At 39.7% G+C, this 12436-nt stretch overlaps 2 protein-coding genes across 5 annotated transcripts in view; one reads left to right on the forward strand and one right to left on the reverse strand.

Moving 5' to 3' along the window:
- The window catches only part of nf1a (neurofibromin 1a), a 123665-nt gene that overhangs the window by 44727 nt on the left and 66502 nt on the right, over window positions 1-12436 (reverse strand). For all 4 annotated transcript variants that reach the window (XM_041940005.1, XM_041940003.1, XM_041940004.1 and 1 more), the window contains 4 exons: window positions 10721-10818; window positions 9174-9320; window positions 8923-9069; window positions 7163-7273 (listed from right to left, as the gene is read on the reverse strand). In XM_041940005.1, coding sequence (XP_041795939.1) covers window positions 7163-7273; window positions 8923-9069; window positions 9174-9320; window positions 10721-10818 — 503 coding nt within the window. The remainder of the gene's footprint in view (window positions 1-7162; window positions 7274-8922; window positions 9070-9173; window positions 9321-10720; window positions 10819-12436) is intronic.
- Window positions 1987-4085, forward strand: omgb (oligodendrocyte myelin glycoprotein b). The gene is made up of 2 exons (XM_041940078.1): window positions 1987-2189; window positions 3095-4085. The coding sequence occupies exons 1-2, from the start codon at window positions 1987-1989 to the stop codon at window positions 4083-4085; spliced, it is 1194 nt and encodes a 397-aa protein (XP_041796012.1).

Consider the following 12436-nt stretch of genomic DNA (forward strand, 5'->3'; position numbering starts at 1 on the left):
TAATTATAAAAATACTGGACCTTAAATTCAACTGGTGACACACAGACACATGTATAGGATGTCATAGCAACCCTTTCCTTGAACTCTAACAATAGTCTGTAACATTAGTTTAGGTCATTTTCTCGCTCATACACGGCCATTAAAGTAAGCAGAAAATATAAAATGGCCTAAAAAAATGTTAGATGACTGGTGTAACATTATATTGGCATTACACCAGTCGTGCAGACATTACTTTTAACATGGTGGCGATGAAGAATCATCTAGAAAATCAATTTTAAGTGACCTCGACTGACAAACACTTTTTAATTGTTGATAATAAGGAGTTGTACTCCTGTGATAAGCCATTTCCAATTTGCAAAGCTTGCGGAGTGCCACATTGTTGGGTCTCCTGAAATACTCATAAACTACATTATCTAGCTGTAGCTAGTTTTCTGGGGCAAAGCCATCTTTGCCACTGATTACTCTGACATATGCTAACCCCAGCCATAATGTAGCCACCAAATGTCATTTAAACTTCTCTTTTTACTTTTCTTGAGAACCACTCATCGACACTGTACTTCCTTTGGTCCTCAGCAACACACCCACCAAGTGTGATGTTGATCAGATGAGTGGTTGTTGAGGAAATCAAAGGGTGGGCCAACAGACAGACAGAGATTCCTTCCTATACAGTTTGACCAGTGCAGTGCCCATTCAAAACGTGCCTGTTCGGAATGGGACGTTTGCTGGGCCTCCAGTATTGCTGCTTGCAACTTTCTCAATATCATTGACTTACATATGCCATCATTTTTTTCCTGTTTTTAAACGTCATCAACAACACAGTAATAGCACAATATTCCGCCAGTTGTAGACAGTTTATTGAAGTGCTCCCAAAATATGAGCCAAACATAAATTATTAATAATGATCATTAGTTATTTCTCCTTTTTGTTGATTGACTGAAAGAAAAGCCAAAGACACACTGCACACATGAAAAGCAAATTGTACAATCATTTTATGGATTAAAAATTACAACGCAATTTAAAAAAAATTATTGTAGACTTCTTCAAGTATTTGAGGAAGATGTTGGAAGAAAAGCCCTGCCACTGAAATGTAACTCTAACAATTTTTTCATCCAGACGCAACAGTAAATGAATGAATTTTTACGCTATCATTATTTTTGATTCATGAATTCAAGCTAAAGCTACCCAGCTACCCCATATAGCTGGTTCCTAGGGCAATACAAAGGACAGGCTGACATAAGTAATTGAAAGTAACTAGCTAGCATAAGCCTAATAACATTAAGCTAACCACTACATTGGTTTATCAGAATGAAAACATTAACACACAGGTTAGGTGTAACCAGCGCTACATGACTCTGGGTATAATGTGGTCAAGTCACTTGCGCACATACATCTAAAACTGTGGGTCTAACCTTCTCTCCGCATGGCTCTGGGTATAATGTAGTCACTGACTCTTTTAGCTGACATAACATTTTTTCATGTTTCTCAAGAATCACTCATCCAAACCACTTCACCACTACCACCAATTTATATGATTTTCTGAAGTTGACATGAGTAGTAGATTATTCTGGCTTGGATGTTGTGCTATGAATAGAAATACGGTATTTCTGAAGCAATGTAAGCATATACTCTAAAACTGAAAACTATGCATGTATTTCCCATGTACTGTGTACATACAGTTGTCATGAAAAGGGAAATTAGATATAGAGACCAAAACTGTTTACCAGGATGTAAACTGGACCACTGACAAGCAATAAGATATATATATATAAGAAATCCAGTTTTCAGATACGGGACTGTTTACACTAAGAACAAGGCAGAATTTGAACCAAATCAAACTATAATACTGGAGTTACCATAATACAAATGGAAAACCAAATCCATTGCACATGAAAGAGTGTGTGAAATTATTTTTCTATCATCTTCTTTTCCTACAATTGACTCAAGACGCTATTTCATACTTCTTTCTCATCCTCTAGAGCCCTGACCATGCCTGCCTGCTCTGCCTCTCTCTTCTGCTTGTTCCTCTTGGTGCTGTGTGGGCTGCTGGGAGGTTGGGTGCTGTCCGTCTGCCCCTCTGTGTGCTCCTGCAGCCGGGGACACCGTGTGGTGGATTGCTCCTCACGGGGCCTAACCAAGCTACCACCTGGTCTGCAGCACAACATCCGCGTTCTCAACTTGTCTTTTAATAGGCAAGTAGCTGCAAATCTGCAATGTTATTTGGTTACAGGCTACTCTACGACAATCACTGGATTTCTGTATATGTTAGAGGTAACAGAAGGCACAAAGTTAGTTCTACAACCATAAAGCAGGTTCATAAAAATGTATTCTTTTCTTAAAGAAGTAAGGACTAGGTTTAGAAAGAAGAGATATTTGGCCAGTGTTGAAGCCATGGGGATGGTAAAACAGCTTGTCAGGTAAAAAGCTAAACTTTTCAGGATTATAGGGCACCAACAGCCAATTAAATTTGCAGTCTTTCCTGCATCCTCACCAACAGAATCTTAAGGGACATTTCCATGTGGTCGTCTTATTTTTGTTTATTTCAAGACTGTCTAGTGACTATTTTGCAAACTATCTTTGTCATCTCACATACTAACGTGGTGCTCTCAAGGTCACAGCATGCAGAACCTTACTGTTAAAACATGATCTGTCTGAGGCTTAAACTTGACCTAATTACAGAGAAGAGGGCAACTCATCATCCATCACATGCTTTCACACTTGCAATGGCAAGTGTCATAATGATAAGTGTATATACTGTGGTGGGGAAGCACTTCAAGTGCATCTATGGAACTTCCAAGAGAAATAACAACACATTCCTCTCACAAATGAAAACTTGAAATCATAATTAATAACAACTGGCTTATACCTAACTTGGTCAGGTACAAACAGAAGTTTATGGTGGCTAATGTAAGCAAACTTAGCATAGAAAATGCTATGTAACTGACAATCCAGAGTCAATTTGCTGACTTTATAACCTTTCTACACTACATTTTTGTGTTTTAGCATTTAGCTCTCTAAACAAATCGTCACTAGAGAATAAAAAACTTGAAAAAAGTGCACATAAACAAATTCCTTTTTTAAAATATTCTTCTGACAGCTTGCAGGCTCTGGACAGCCAGCTCAGCCACTATGCCCACCTGCGAACCCTGGACTTGTCCTACAACCGCCTGGAGAGCATGCCCCACTCCTTGCCGCGCTCTCTGTGGGACATCCGAGCAGCAGGGAACCATCTACGCTCACTGGACAAAAACGACACGGCTTACCACTGGAACCTGAAAGTGCTGGACCTATCAGACAATGAGCTGGAGAGAGTGGTATTCATCAACAACACACTGCCGAGTCTCCAAGCTCTCAACCTTAGTCACAACAGGTTTTGGACTGTGCCCACAAATATGCCGCACAACTTGGAGAGCATTGATTTGTCACATAACTATCTGGCACAGATTCTGCCTGGATCGTTGGATCGGCTACCAAGGCTGGCACAGTTCTATTTGCATGCTAATCGCTTCTCCTGGTTGTCTGAAGGGATCTTTGATAAGCTGACGGTGCTGGAGGTGATGACTCTTGGGGATAACCCCTGGGCTTGTGAAGAAGAAGAAAACATAACAAGGCTCCTGAGATGGGCTGAGCAGACCCGTGCAACTGTCTTAGGCTGCCCCTGTTATACAAGACCCATCTGTGGGCAAACCCATCTGGCAACACCAGGGAGAGAGTGGCACTCAGCACTGTTCACAGAGCCACCACTCTGGGTTAATAGCAGAGGTGAAGGGCATGATGGTCAATCACCTGCAAGAACTGCAGAGGTCACATCTAGTGACCAGGCAAAATCTGCACTTTTTGAGACAGGAATATATCAGGACAAAAGAGGAATGAATGAATCTGGGGACCACATGGTGTTTTTCTGGACATCTTCCACAAGTTTTGGCAGTGTCTCCACACACACACGCACAACAACAAGCCCACTACCTTTAACCAAGAAGCCCAAAGTAGCTAACTCACGGAATAATGGTCAGGGTCTCCTCGTTGAGACTCCACAAACTGTCACCTTGACTATTTTTGTCATTTCGACAGCATTTAATAACTTCTGAACCATCTTGAGAGGATACAAAATACACTCCTTAGTTTGGACAGTGAATATATGACCAAGTAACTCTACTTAGCTGCCCATTTTCATTTCCCTTGTGAAAACTGTTGTGAATATTGCTCCATTCTGTCACTATCATCAAGTTTATCATCATCTTTTCAACTGGTTCAACATTTACAACATCACAGTGTCTCTCAAAATCCTGTATACAAACATGAACTGTATAAACTTGCAAGACAGAAAACAAGTCTAAATACTTGGTTGAACTGAGTGCTAATGTCAATGCTCAATTGTAAGTATAATGCTTGTACACTGACAGACTGCTATAATTAATGCTTAATGCTTTCTTCAGAACAGTGATACTTTTAGTACATCTGATCCTACTGAGCCATTCAAAACAGGATCGACAATATACATTACATAACATTACATAGCTCCTATTTGCACACCTGGCACAAGTAGTGAGGAGCCTGAAAATGTCTGAACTGCAAAACAGAAAAACGGTTGTCATTAAAGGGCTAGTTAAATGGAAGAATTAAAAAGAAAGTTAGAAGGTTATAGGTGTTCTTGTTTTCTATGTATTAAAACAGTACAATGCAATTCATGCTCTATGATGTAGTACAGTACACAACAAAATAAACTCAGACAAGAAAAAAACAAAGTAAAAAAAAAACAAAAAATGATACTAATCATGTTGAAAAGACCAAGTAAGACAGCCCATCAAAATTTCTGCAAAAGCAAGAACTGTTTCATTCCTGTTAAAGATATTCAAAAAAGATAATATTAGATCAAATTCTTTAATTTCTCTATCATATTTATTAAGGTGTGACTGTGTTTCTTAATGATAATGTTAGTGCGGCTTTTTACTGTAAGGCCATTAAACAGTCCATTCAACGTTGGGCTGACAATATATTTATTATTCCCTTACCCTAACTGACAAATTGTGATAAAAAGCACCCCTCATGCATGGCTCCCAGCAGAGCCATCAGCTTAGTGGCAATTACACTGGACAGCAGTAAAGGAAGTGGTCTGGTCAGGATCACGAGTTGGTTGCTAGCTGTGCATGACCTTCCTTTCTACAAATCATTACTTTCCACATTTCTATTTTTAAGTTTTTTAAGTTGATAGGTATGCAAGACTATGTTTGTACAACTTCTTCATAAGGGCTTTCTGACTGATGAGTCAAATCATCATCTTTCACAGTACGTGGCGATGTTGGGACAAATACGAACAGTTTGGATATTCTCCCCAAACAAAGAAAAAGAATTGCAGCGGAAGGTCAGCAGTCGACTTTATGGATCCTGAGGTAAAAGTATTCAGCATGTCCAAATCTGTACTAAGTTTCATATTTTTATTAAATTACAACCTTGAATGGCCACAGAGTAGGGTTAGGTGATGCATAAAAAATTTCCAACTAGCCTCTATCAGTTCAACAACCAGCAATTGCCGATATGTATACTTTGATGGATTTCTTCTTTTGTTTTTGAATGAACAAACAAGCTAAACTAGCAAAATACTAAGAAATCAAATATTCTATTATATTGTAAAAGAAATATTCCATTTTTGTTATTCAACACAAAAATACAACCATACACCTTCTGAATTCAAGTTTCTCTCTTTTTCAGAACTAAGACTAGCCTAATTGCCTTGTTAACTCATCGTGAAACACATTCAACATTCAAACTCAACAGAAACAAAATTACACTCACCAAAACTGTTGTGTTAGTCTTTTCATTGTTCCAACAATCAACCACTCTGTTTGGTTGAAAGAAACCCTTAATTCACAGAGTTGGATGTAAAAATATTCAGATTTGTATATATGTATATACCATGTAGGAGTATTCTTTAAGTTGAAGTCTTAATGGCTTCATTTGAATTAGTTGTGTTTGTATGCCTCCGTCAACAAGTCAAGTTGCAGTTTACATCCATGTCTGTTCAGGCTCATACATTACATATGGTGAGGACTTTCGGGAATTTAATACAAGGTATTAAGTGCATTTTTTTGATGAAATGGAAGGTATCACTATACTGATAAGACTCCAGTGAAAAACTTCCAGTGACAAACATGCTGTCTTCACTTAGAGACTACTTTTACAGAGGATCAGAGAGGACTGATAGTGGAGAGCTTTGTCATATGGTTCAATGACAATCAACTATATATCATATCAGCAAAAGCAAGGACCTTGTGGTGGGCCACAATTCTTCAAATATGGATGTTGCTGCAAAGAAGCTACCAAATCCTTCACACACACCTTCAATCTGGCTGCAAAGAAGATCTATACAATCAACACAGTTTCAAGTTGGGTACCCAAGATTAGTGCCACCAACTCAGCATCTAACCAAATGTGAAATATGGTCAAAATCTCTCCTTTTGTTCCTGACTTACCACATTCAATAATGGCCACAAAAGTGCATTTGAAGTAGACTGCAATCTCACAATAAATTTGACCTTTGAACTTATATATAAAATGTCATCACTTCATCATTATATCAAAAAAAAAAAAAAAATGCACCAGCTGCCCTGCTCTGGTGCTCCATGTAAGTCAATACAATCTCCAGTTTTGTGTCTCACAGCCTGCTGTGTCTCACAACGAGCCATTCATTTGAATCCGGTGTGCTGGAGCAGGGATACATCTAAAACATGCAGGGCAGTGGTACTCCAGGACCAGGCTTGAGAAACAGTGGTATAGATAACACCAGCAGCACCCTCGTGCCACTGTCAAAATTTCGGCAGCAATTGTCTAGTCTTGTTCTATTGTTTTATTCTACTCTATTTTATTTTCCTTGTCCATTCTTATTGTTTTATCACACGTTATTATTATTTGCGTTTATGTTAAGCACCTTGTGTTGCATTTTATGCATGAATTGTGCCATATAAAAATTTCCAAATCATCATTACTATTATTATTATTAAATGGATTTGGATTTGGAATGCAGAGACACAAACAAAATTCTAAATCGCTGAAGTCTTGATGAAGAGTTATCACTAGAGTACAAACAGCTCTACCTTTAAATAAAAGTTTAAACAGTAAAAAGTAAAAGTGACATAGACTGTAAAAAGTAAAAGTGACTAGGTCCTACCTGCGGGCCACGTAGTAGAACACTGGGTTGCCGGTCTTTGAGGTTCCTGCCTGGTAGAAGATGTTGAGGGTCTTTAAGGCTTTGAACTCCTCCTTCTCATGGACCTGGTGTCTACAGAACAAAGAAGAGAGCTGACGATCAGTCACACCTTTATGAATTTGACAGGGTTTAAGACTTAGTGCTGTTATATCATATGCCAGGTTTGACTAGAATAAGAGTATATTATTGGAGATCTTGTTACAAAAAACTGGTGGCGGTCCACGCGTCCTGGAGGATTCTGATCTCCTGGGCAAACGGGAGAAATTCCGGTCAAATATTATCTGTGTTTATGGACCCTATTTCCAGTGCTTTTTGTGCCTATGTCACTAATGGGGACAACAACTTTTAAAACTGTTCCAGTATTGAGCAAGAGCGCTGCAACCAGCAGCTATAAAACATGATGCAACATAATTCCTTTCAGGAGTTTGCACACAGTGTTTTTGCCATTGACCGGCTCAGATTGTTATTATAACTGTTGTACAACATTATGGAAAAGATGCCTGAAGAGAAAGACTTTTTTGTTAGGAGAGTAAGATCCCTTTTGTTTAACCAGAAAGAAACCAGAAGATTTTTCTTTACTGCAAGGAGTCATAAAGTTAGAAAAAAAAAGTCTACAAAAGACACCCCAAATTGATATTGTCAATCAGTCATTCAGAATGCAATCCCAAATTTAGTTAATTGGACATCCAAAAGCTGAATTAAGAGTCAGAATATGATGGAAGTTGTTGCTGCTGCAACAGAAGAGATGATGCTGAGAAATGACAATGGAGAAAATAAAAGATTACTGAAATCATGAATCAGATGCACGTTCCTTTAAAAGGACCAGTGTGCAAGACGAGGTAGGCATAGTCTGTTTTCAATAGTGTAGAATCACCTGAAAATAAGAATTGTTGTGTGTTTGTTACCTTAGAATGAGCTCTTCACATATACAGAGGGACCGGGTTCTCTTCCAAAGAGTCTGCCATGTTTCACATGTTCCTCCCGTAGCCCAGAACTGACAAACTAAACAATGGCTCTAGAAAGCGCCTTTCACATTTTTCCCCGAGTTTCGCAGGCACCATATGTTCTCCAAGACAGGGTGAGGCAGGGGGTATTCACTTGGTTGCAATCTGAAACTTTACCGCTAGATGCCACTACATCCTACACATTGGTCCTTTGAGCAACTGATGAATCTTAAAATACATTTCCCACTGAGGGTTCATAAAACTTGAATCGAAAGAAGCCATCATATCTTAGTAGGCTGAATGCTGCAGCTGATAATCAGTGATATGTGAATCACTTAATCCATAATATATTCTAACTATATAATGTAATGCATGGCATGACTACTGCATGCTCTGAGGAAATACATTTTACTCTTTTAGACAATAAAGTCCATCTGTCAACATTAAAATGAAATATTACAGCTACTGAATGACACAACAATACGAGGCTCTGAAGAGACAACTGAAGAAGAATCTACACGGAGTGACTCAGTTGTATTGGGATACCTGCATGTTAGTTTAGTTTATTCTAGTATCTTTATTTTATTTTAATATTACTTTCTTATATTTCTTATTGTTTCTAACATGGGGGTTGCAATACAAATTTCACTGACATGCTATGCTCAGTGATAATAAAGATGATCTTGAATCTTGATTCTTGAATATGTGATGGAGGACCTAGAGAAACAAGTTCATGAAGAGACATTATGTTATGTTACAGGCTGGCAGGGATGCTACCTGGTCATGAACTCCTCAAACTTGGAGCTGGTCAGGTTGAGACTAGACCAGTGAGTATCAGCCACAGGTTTGTGTTCAGGAGGCCCCAAGTAGGCCAGCAGGGTCGCCATCTTGTCAAAGGGTCGCCTGCCTACAGCCTTGTGGTCCCTGGAAGTAGGATCATAATGAAGTAGTGTTTAAAATTAGTTCAGTGTTGGGATAATACAGCAGAACACAATAGTGTTGTGCTTCATCAAATAATCTATTCTGACCTGTTACTGGAGAGGTACTGGCCAATCCTCTCCTGGTTGTTCCACAGCAGGCGGTGGAGGGCCAGCACATTGCCGTCACTAATAAAGGACAGACTGTGGTTGACTGAGTCGCTGGGCGGAGAGTCAGATGCTATGTCCAAGAAAAATCTGAGGAGCGAGGAGAGAACACACTCAACCTATAGACAGAATACATTCTACACCAGGCCCTTCACTGCTTTAGTGAAAGATACATTGTAAGGGTTTGTATGCTACTGGTGCTGTAGAGCAATGTCATTCAAAGGGTCTCTGTCATGTTCTACATGTCCCACATCAACACGGTGAGAAAAACTTCAGTTTTCCACCTTCAAAACAAGTACGGTCATTCATAAATAAAAAAGATGCTGAAAAACGAATTCACAGCTTTATTTCAAGCTGACTTGATTACTGTAACGCACTATTTACTGGCCTCCCAATAAAAACACTGAGAGACTTCAGCTGGTTCAATACTCTGCAAATTATAACACATTGTTGAACATGTAGATATCAGGGAAGTCTGATATCTATAGGCTGAAGGTTTTCAAAAGAAATCTAAACACTTTCTTTTCATTCAGCCTTTAACCTGCTACGATTTTCCTGCGCTTTGCCTCCCACTTATGCACTGTTATACTTGTTTTAAATTGTATTTTACTTGATTTTATGCATTCTATGTACTTAAATTGCAACTTTTTATTTTAAAATTTTCTTATTTTTATTTTAATTATTTAGTGGTTTTATTTTCAATCTTATATTATGCGTTGTCTTTCCATTCTTATTCTTATACATTATATTATTTTTGCTATTATTATGAGGTGCATTTTATTCTCCATCTTATTTTACATACATTTTCCCTGCATTTATGTTCATTCTATGTCTTTTTTATGTGAAACACTTCCTTGTTGTAAAGCACTTTGAGCTGAAATTCTTATATGAGAACTATACAAATAAAGTTGATTATTATTAGGGTAAGGTATAACAGCAGCTGTCACAAAGCATTTAGAGGTAACAAGTTTTGTTTGAGGAGGTAGGTAACAAACTTTGAGCAACTGGCAAAAGGAAATTACAGGAGAGAACAGCCCACAAAAATGTAACCAAAAAGTAGATCAAATGAGACATGTGGCAGCAATCTCACTTTGTTGTAAAGGTTAATCAAACAAGATGGCAGCTTGATAAAGTAAAATCTCATATGCAACATTCAGTAGAATGCATCCTACAATTGTTGCACATTAATTTTTTATTAATTTGATTTACTCATCACAACATGTTTTGTAAATGTATTTGCACAGGCTTTGGTTAAACCGTGTCATCAGTCCATTTCTTTGCAGCCTTGACAGCCTTGAGTTTAAACCCTTTTCAGAGGCCATCTTGGGTAATTTGAACCAACTTACCTGTGACCAAATTATTGTTTGGATAGTTTAAAACAAGTAAATAAGTAAAAACAAGCTATTTCATGTGAAGAAAACAGACTGAAGGGAAATTCTGTTTTCAGAGACTGAAAGAGGGTAGTTAGTACCATGCTGCAAGTGCCTTACCTCCTGGCTGAATCAAAGTTGCTCTTCACAAAGTCATTAAAAGGCCTCATGTGCTCTTCTTTTGTAAACAGGACATGGTTTGCAATACTCTGCAGAATCTTAAGAAAAAGACAGAGTTGTACAACACACATATTAAAAACAATTCTACTGCTTGTCTACACAGGTCCTCACCTCTTAAGCAACTGACATTACTGAAGTCACTTGAACCTTGTTTATTTGTACTTCTGTTACATTGTTTTACAACCCTGATTTCAGTGGGACTGTGAAAAAAAAAAAAAAAAAACAGAATGGAATCATTTGCAAACCAACCGTGTTTACTGGCAACAGTTTTACCCATAGTCGTAGTTTTCTAGTATGTAGTAATGTCCTATACACAATCATGTCATAATGTATTTCACAAATGGGTGACCCTCGCCTCATGCTTGTTTGTGAAAGACTGAGCATTTTTAGGATTCCCCTTTCATCCCGCATCATGACACCATCACCTGTTACCAATGAACCTGTTTAAGATATGAGAACAGCTGTTAGCACTGAGCAACACGAGCATACTCCCAGCGGAAAGACTGGAGATCTCTGCGGAGATAAGGAGACAGAGAAAGGGATGCAGAGCTAGAGCCAAGTGCCAGGACAAGAAAAGACTGTACAAACCATCCACACCGTCTCTTATTATGGGGAATGTAAGATCTCTTCCTAATAAGATGGAAGAGCTAACGATGCTAACCAGACTACAGAGGGAGAACTGAGAGTGTTGTATCACCAGGCGGGAGGTGTTCATGGACCAGGAAAGATCAGATGTGATGTGGAGGCCCAGGAACATGATGTTGTCCACACGCTCCACCACTTCTCCATCCATGAGGAGGGGGGCATGATCCGTCTTCCTGGACCTCCTGAAATCCACAATGACCTCCTTGGTCTTCCCTGTGTTCAGCACCAGGTTGTTGGCTGAACACCACTGGGTGAGCTGGCGTGTCTCCTCTCTGTAGTGGGTCTCGTTGTTATCTGAGATGAGACCCACTACTGTATTGTCGTCCGCAAACTTCACGACTGTGTTGGTGGGGTGGATGGCAGCACAGTCTTGAGTAAACATGGTGAAGAGGGCTGGGCTGAGCACACAACCCTGTGGCGTGCCCGTGCTGAGGACCAGTGGGGGTGATGTAGTGTTCCCTATTCTCACCACCTGAGGCCTGTTGGTGAGAAAGTCTCTGATCCAGTGGCACAGAGACGCAGGCAGACCCACTGCGTGTAGCTTCAGCGCCAGCTTGTCTGGGATGACAGTGTTGAAAGCTGAGCTAAAGTCTACAAATAGCATCCTGACGTAGGTGTTGGGCTGCTGCAGGTGGGTCAGGGCTGTGTGCAGGGTGATGGAGACAGCATCCTCTGTGGACCGATTCCCTCTGTAGGCGAACTGAAGGCTGTCTAGGTCCGAGGGGATGAAGCCTTTGATGTACCTGAGAATAATCCGCTCAAAGCACTTCATGATTACCGGGGTCAGAGCAACAGGCTGGTAATCATTCAGGCAGGTGACGGATGTCTTCTTCGGTACCGGAATGATGGTGGAGGACTTGAGGCACTCAGGAACCGTAGACAGCTGCAGGGACAGATTGAAGATGTCCAGGAACACTCCTGCTAGCTGGTCAGCGCATGTCCTCAAAGTCTTGCCTGACACCTTATCCGGTCCTGCAGCTCTGCGGGTATTGATCCTCCTCAGGGTGGATG

Source organism: Chelmon rostratus, chromosome 7 (assembly GCF_017976325.1).
Source record: "Chelmon rostratus isolate fCheRos1 chromosome 7, fCheRos1.pri, whole genome shotgun sequence".
In the NCBI taxonomy this organism is placed as follows: domain Eukaryota; kingdom Metazoa; phylum Chordata; class Actinopteri; order Chaetodontiformes; family Chaetodontidae; genus Chelmon; species Chelmon rostratus.

Coding starts and splice junctions, on each gene's coding strand:
- omgb (XM_041940078.1), top strand. CDS start 1,987: ATGCCTGCCTGCTCTGCCTCTCTCTTCTGCTTGTTCCTCTTGGTGCTG. Junction 2,190..3,094: donor CTCAACTTGTCTTTTAATAG/GCAAGTAGCTGC, acceptor TTCTTCTGACAG/CTTGCAGGCTCTGGACAGCC.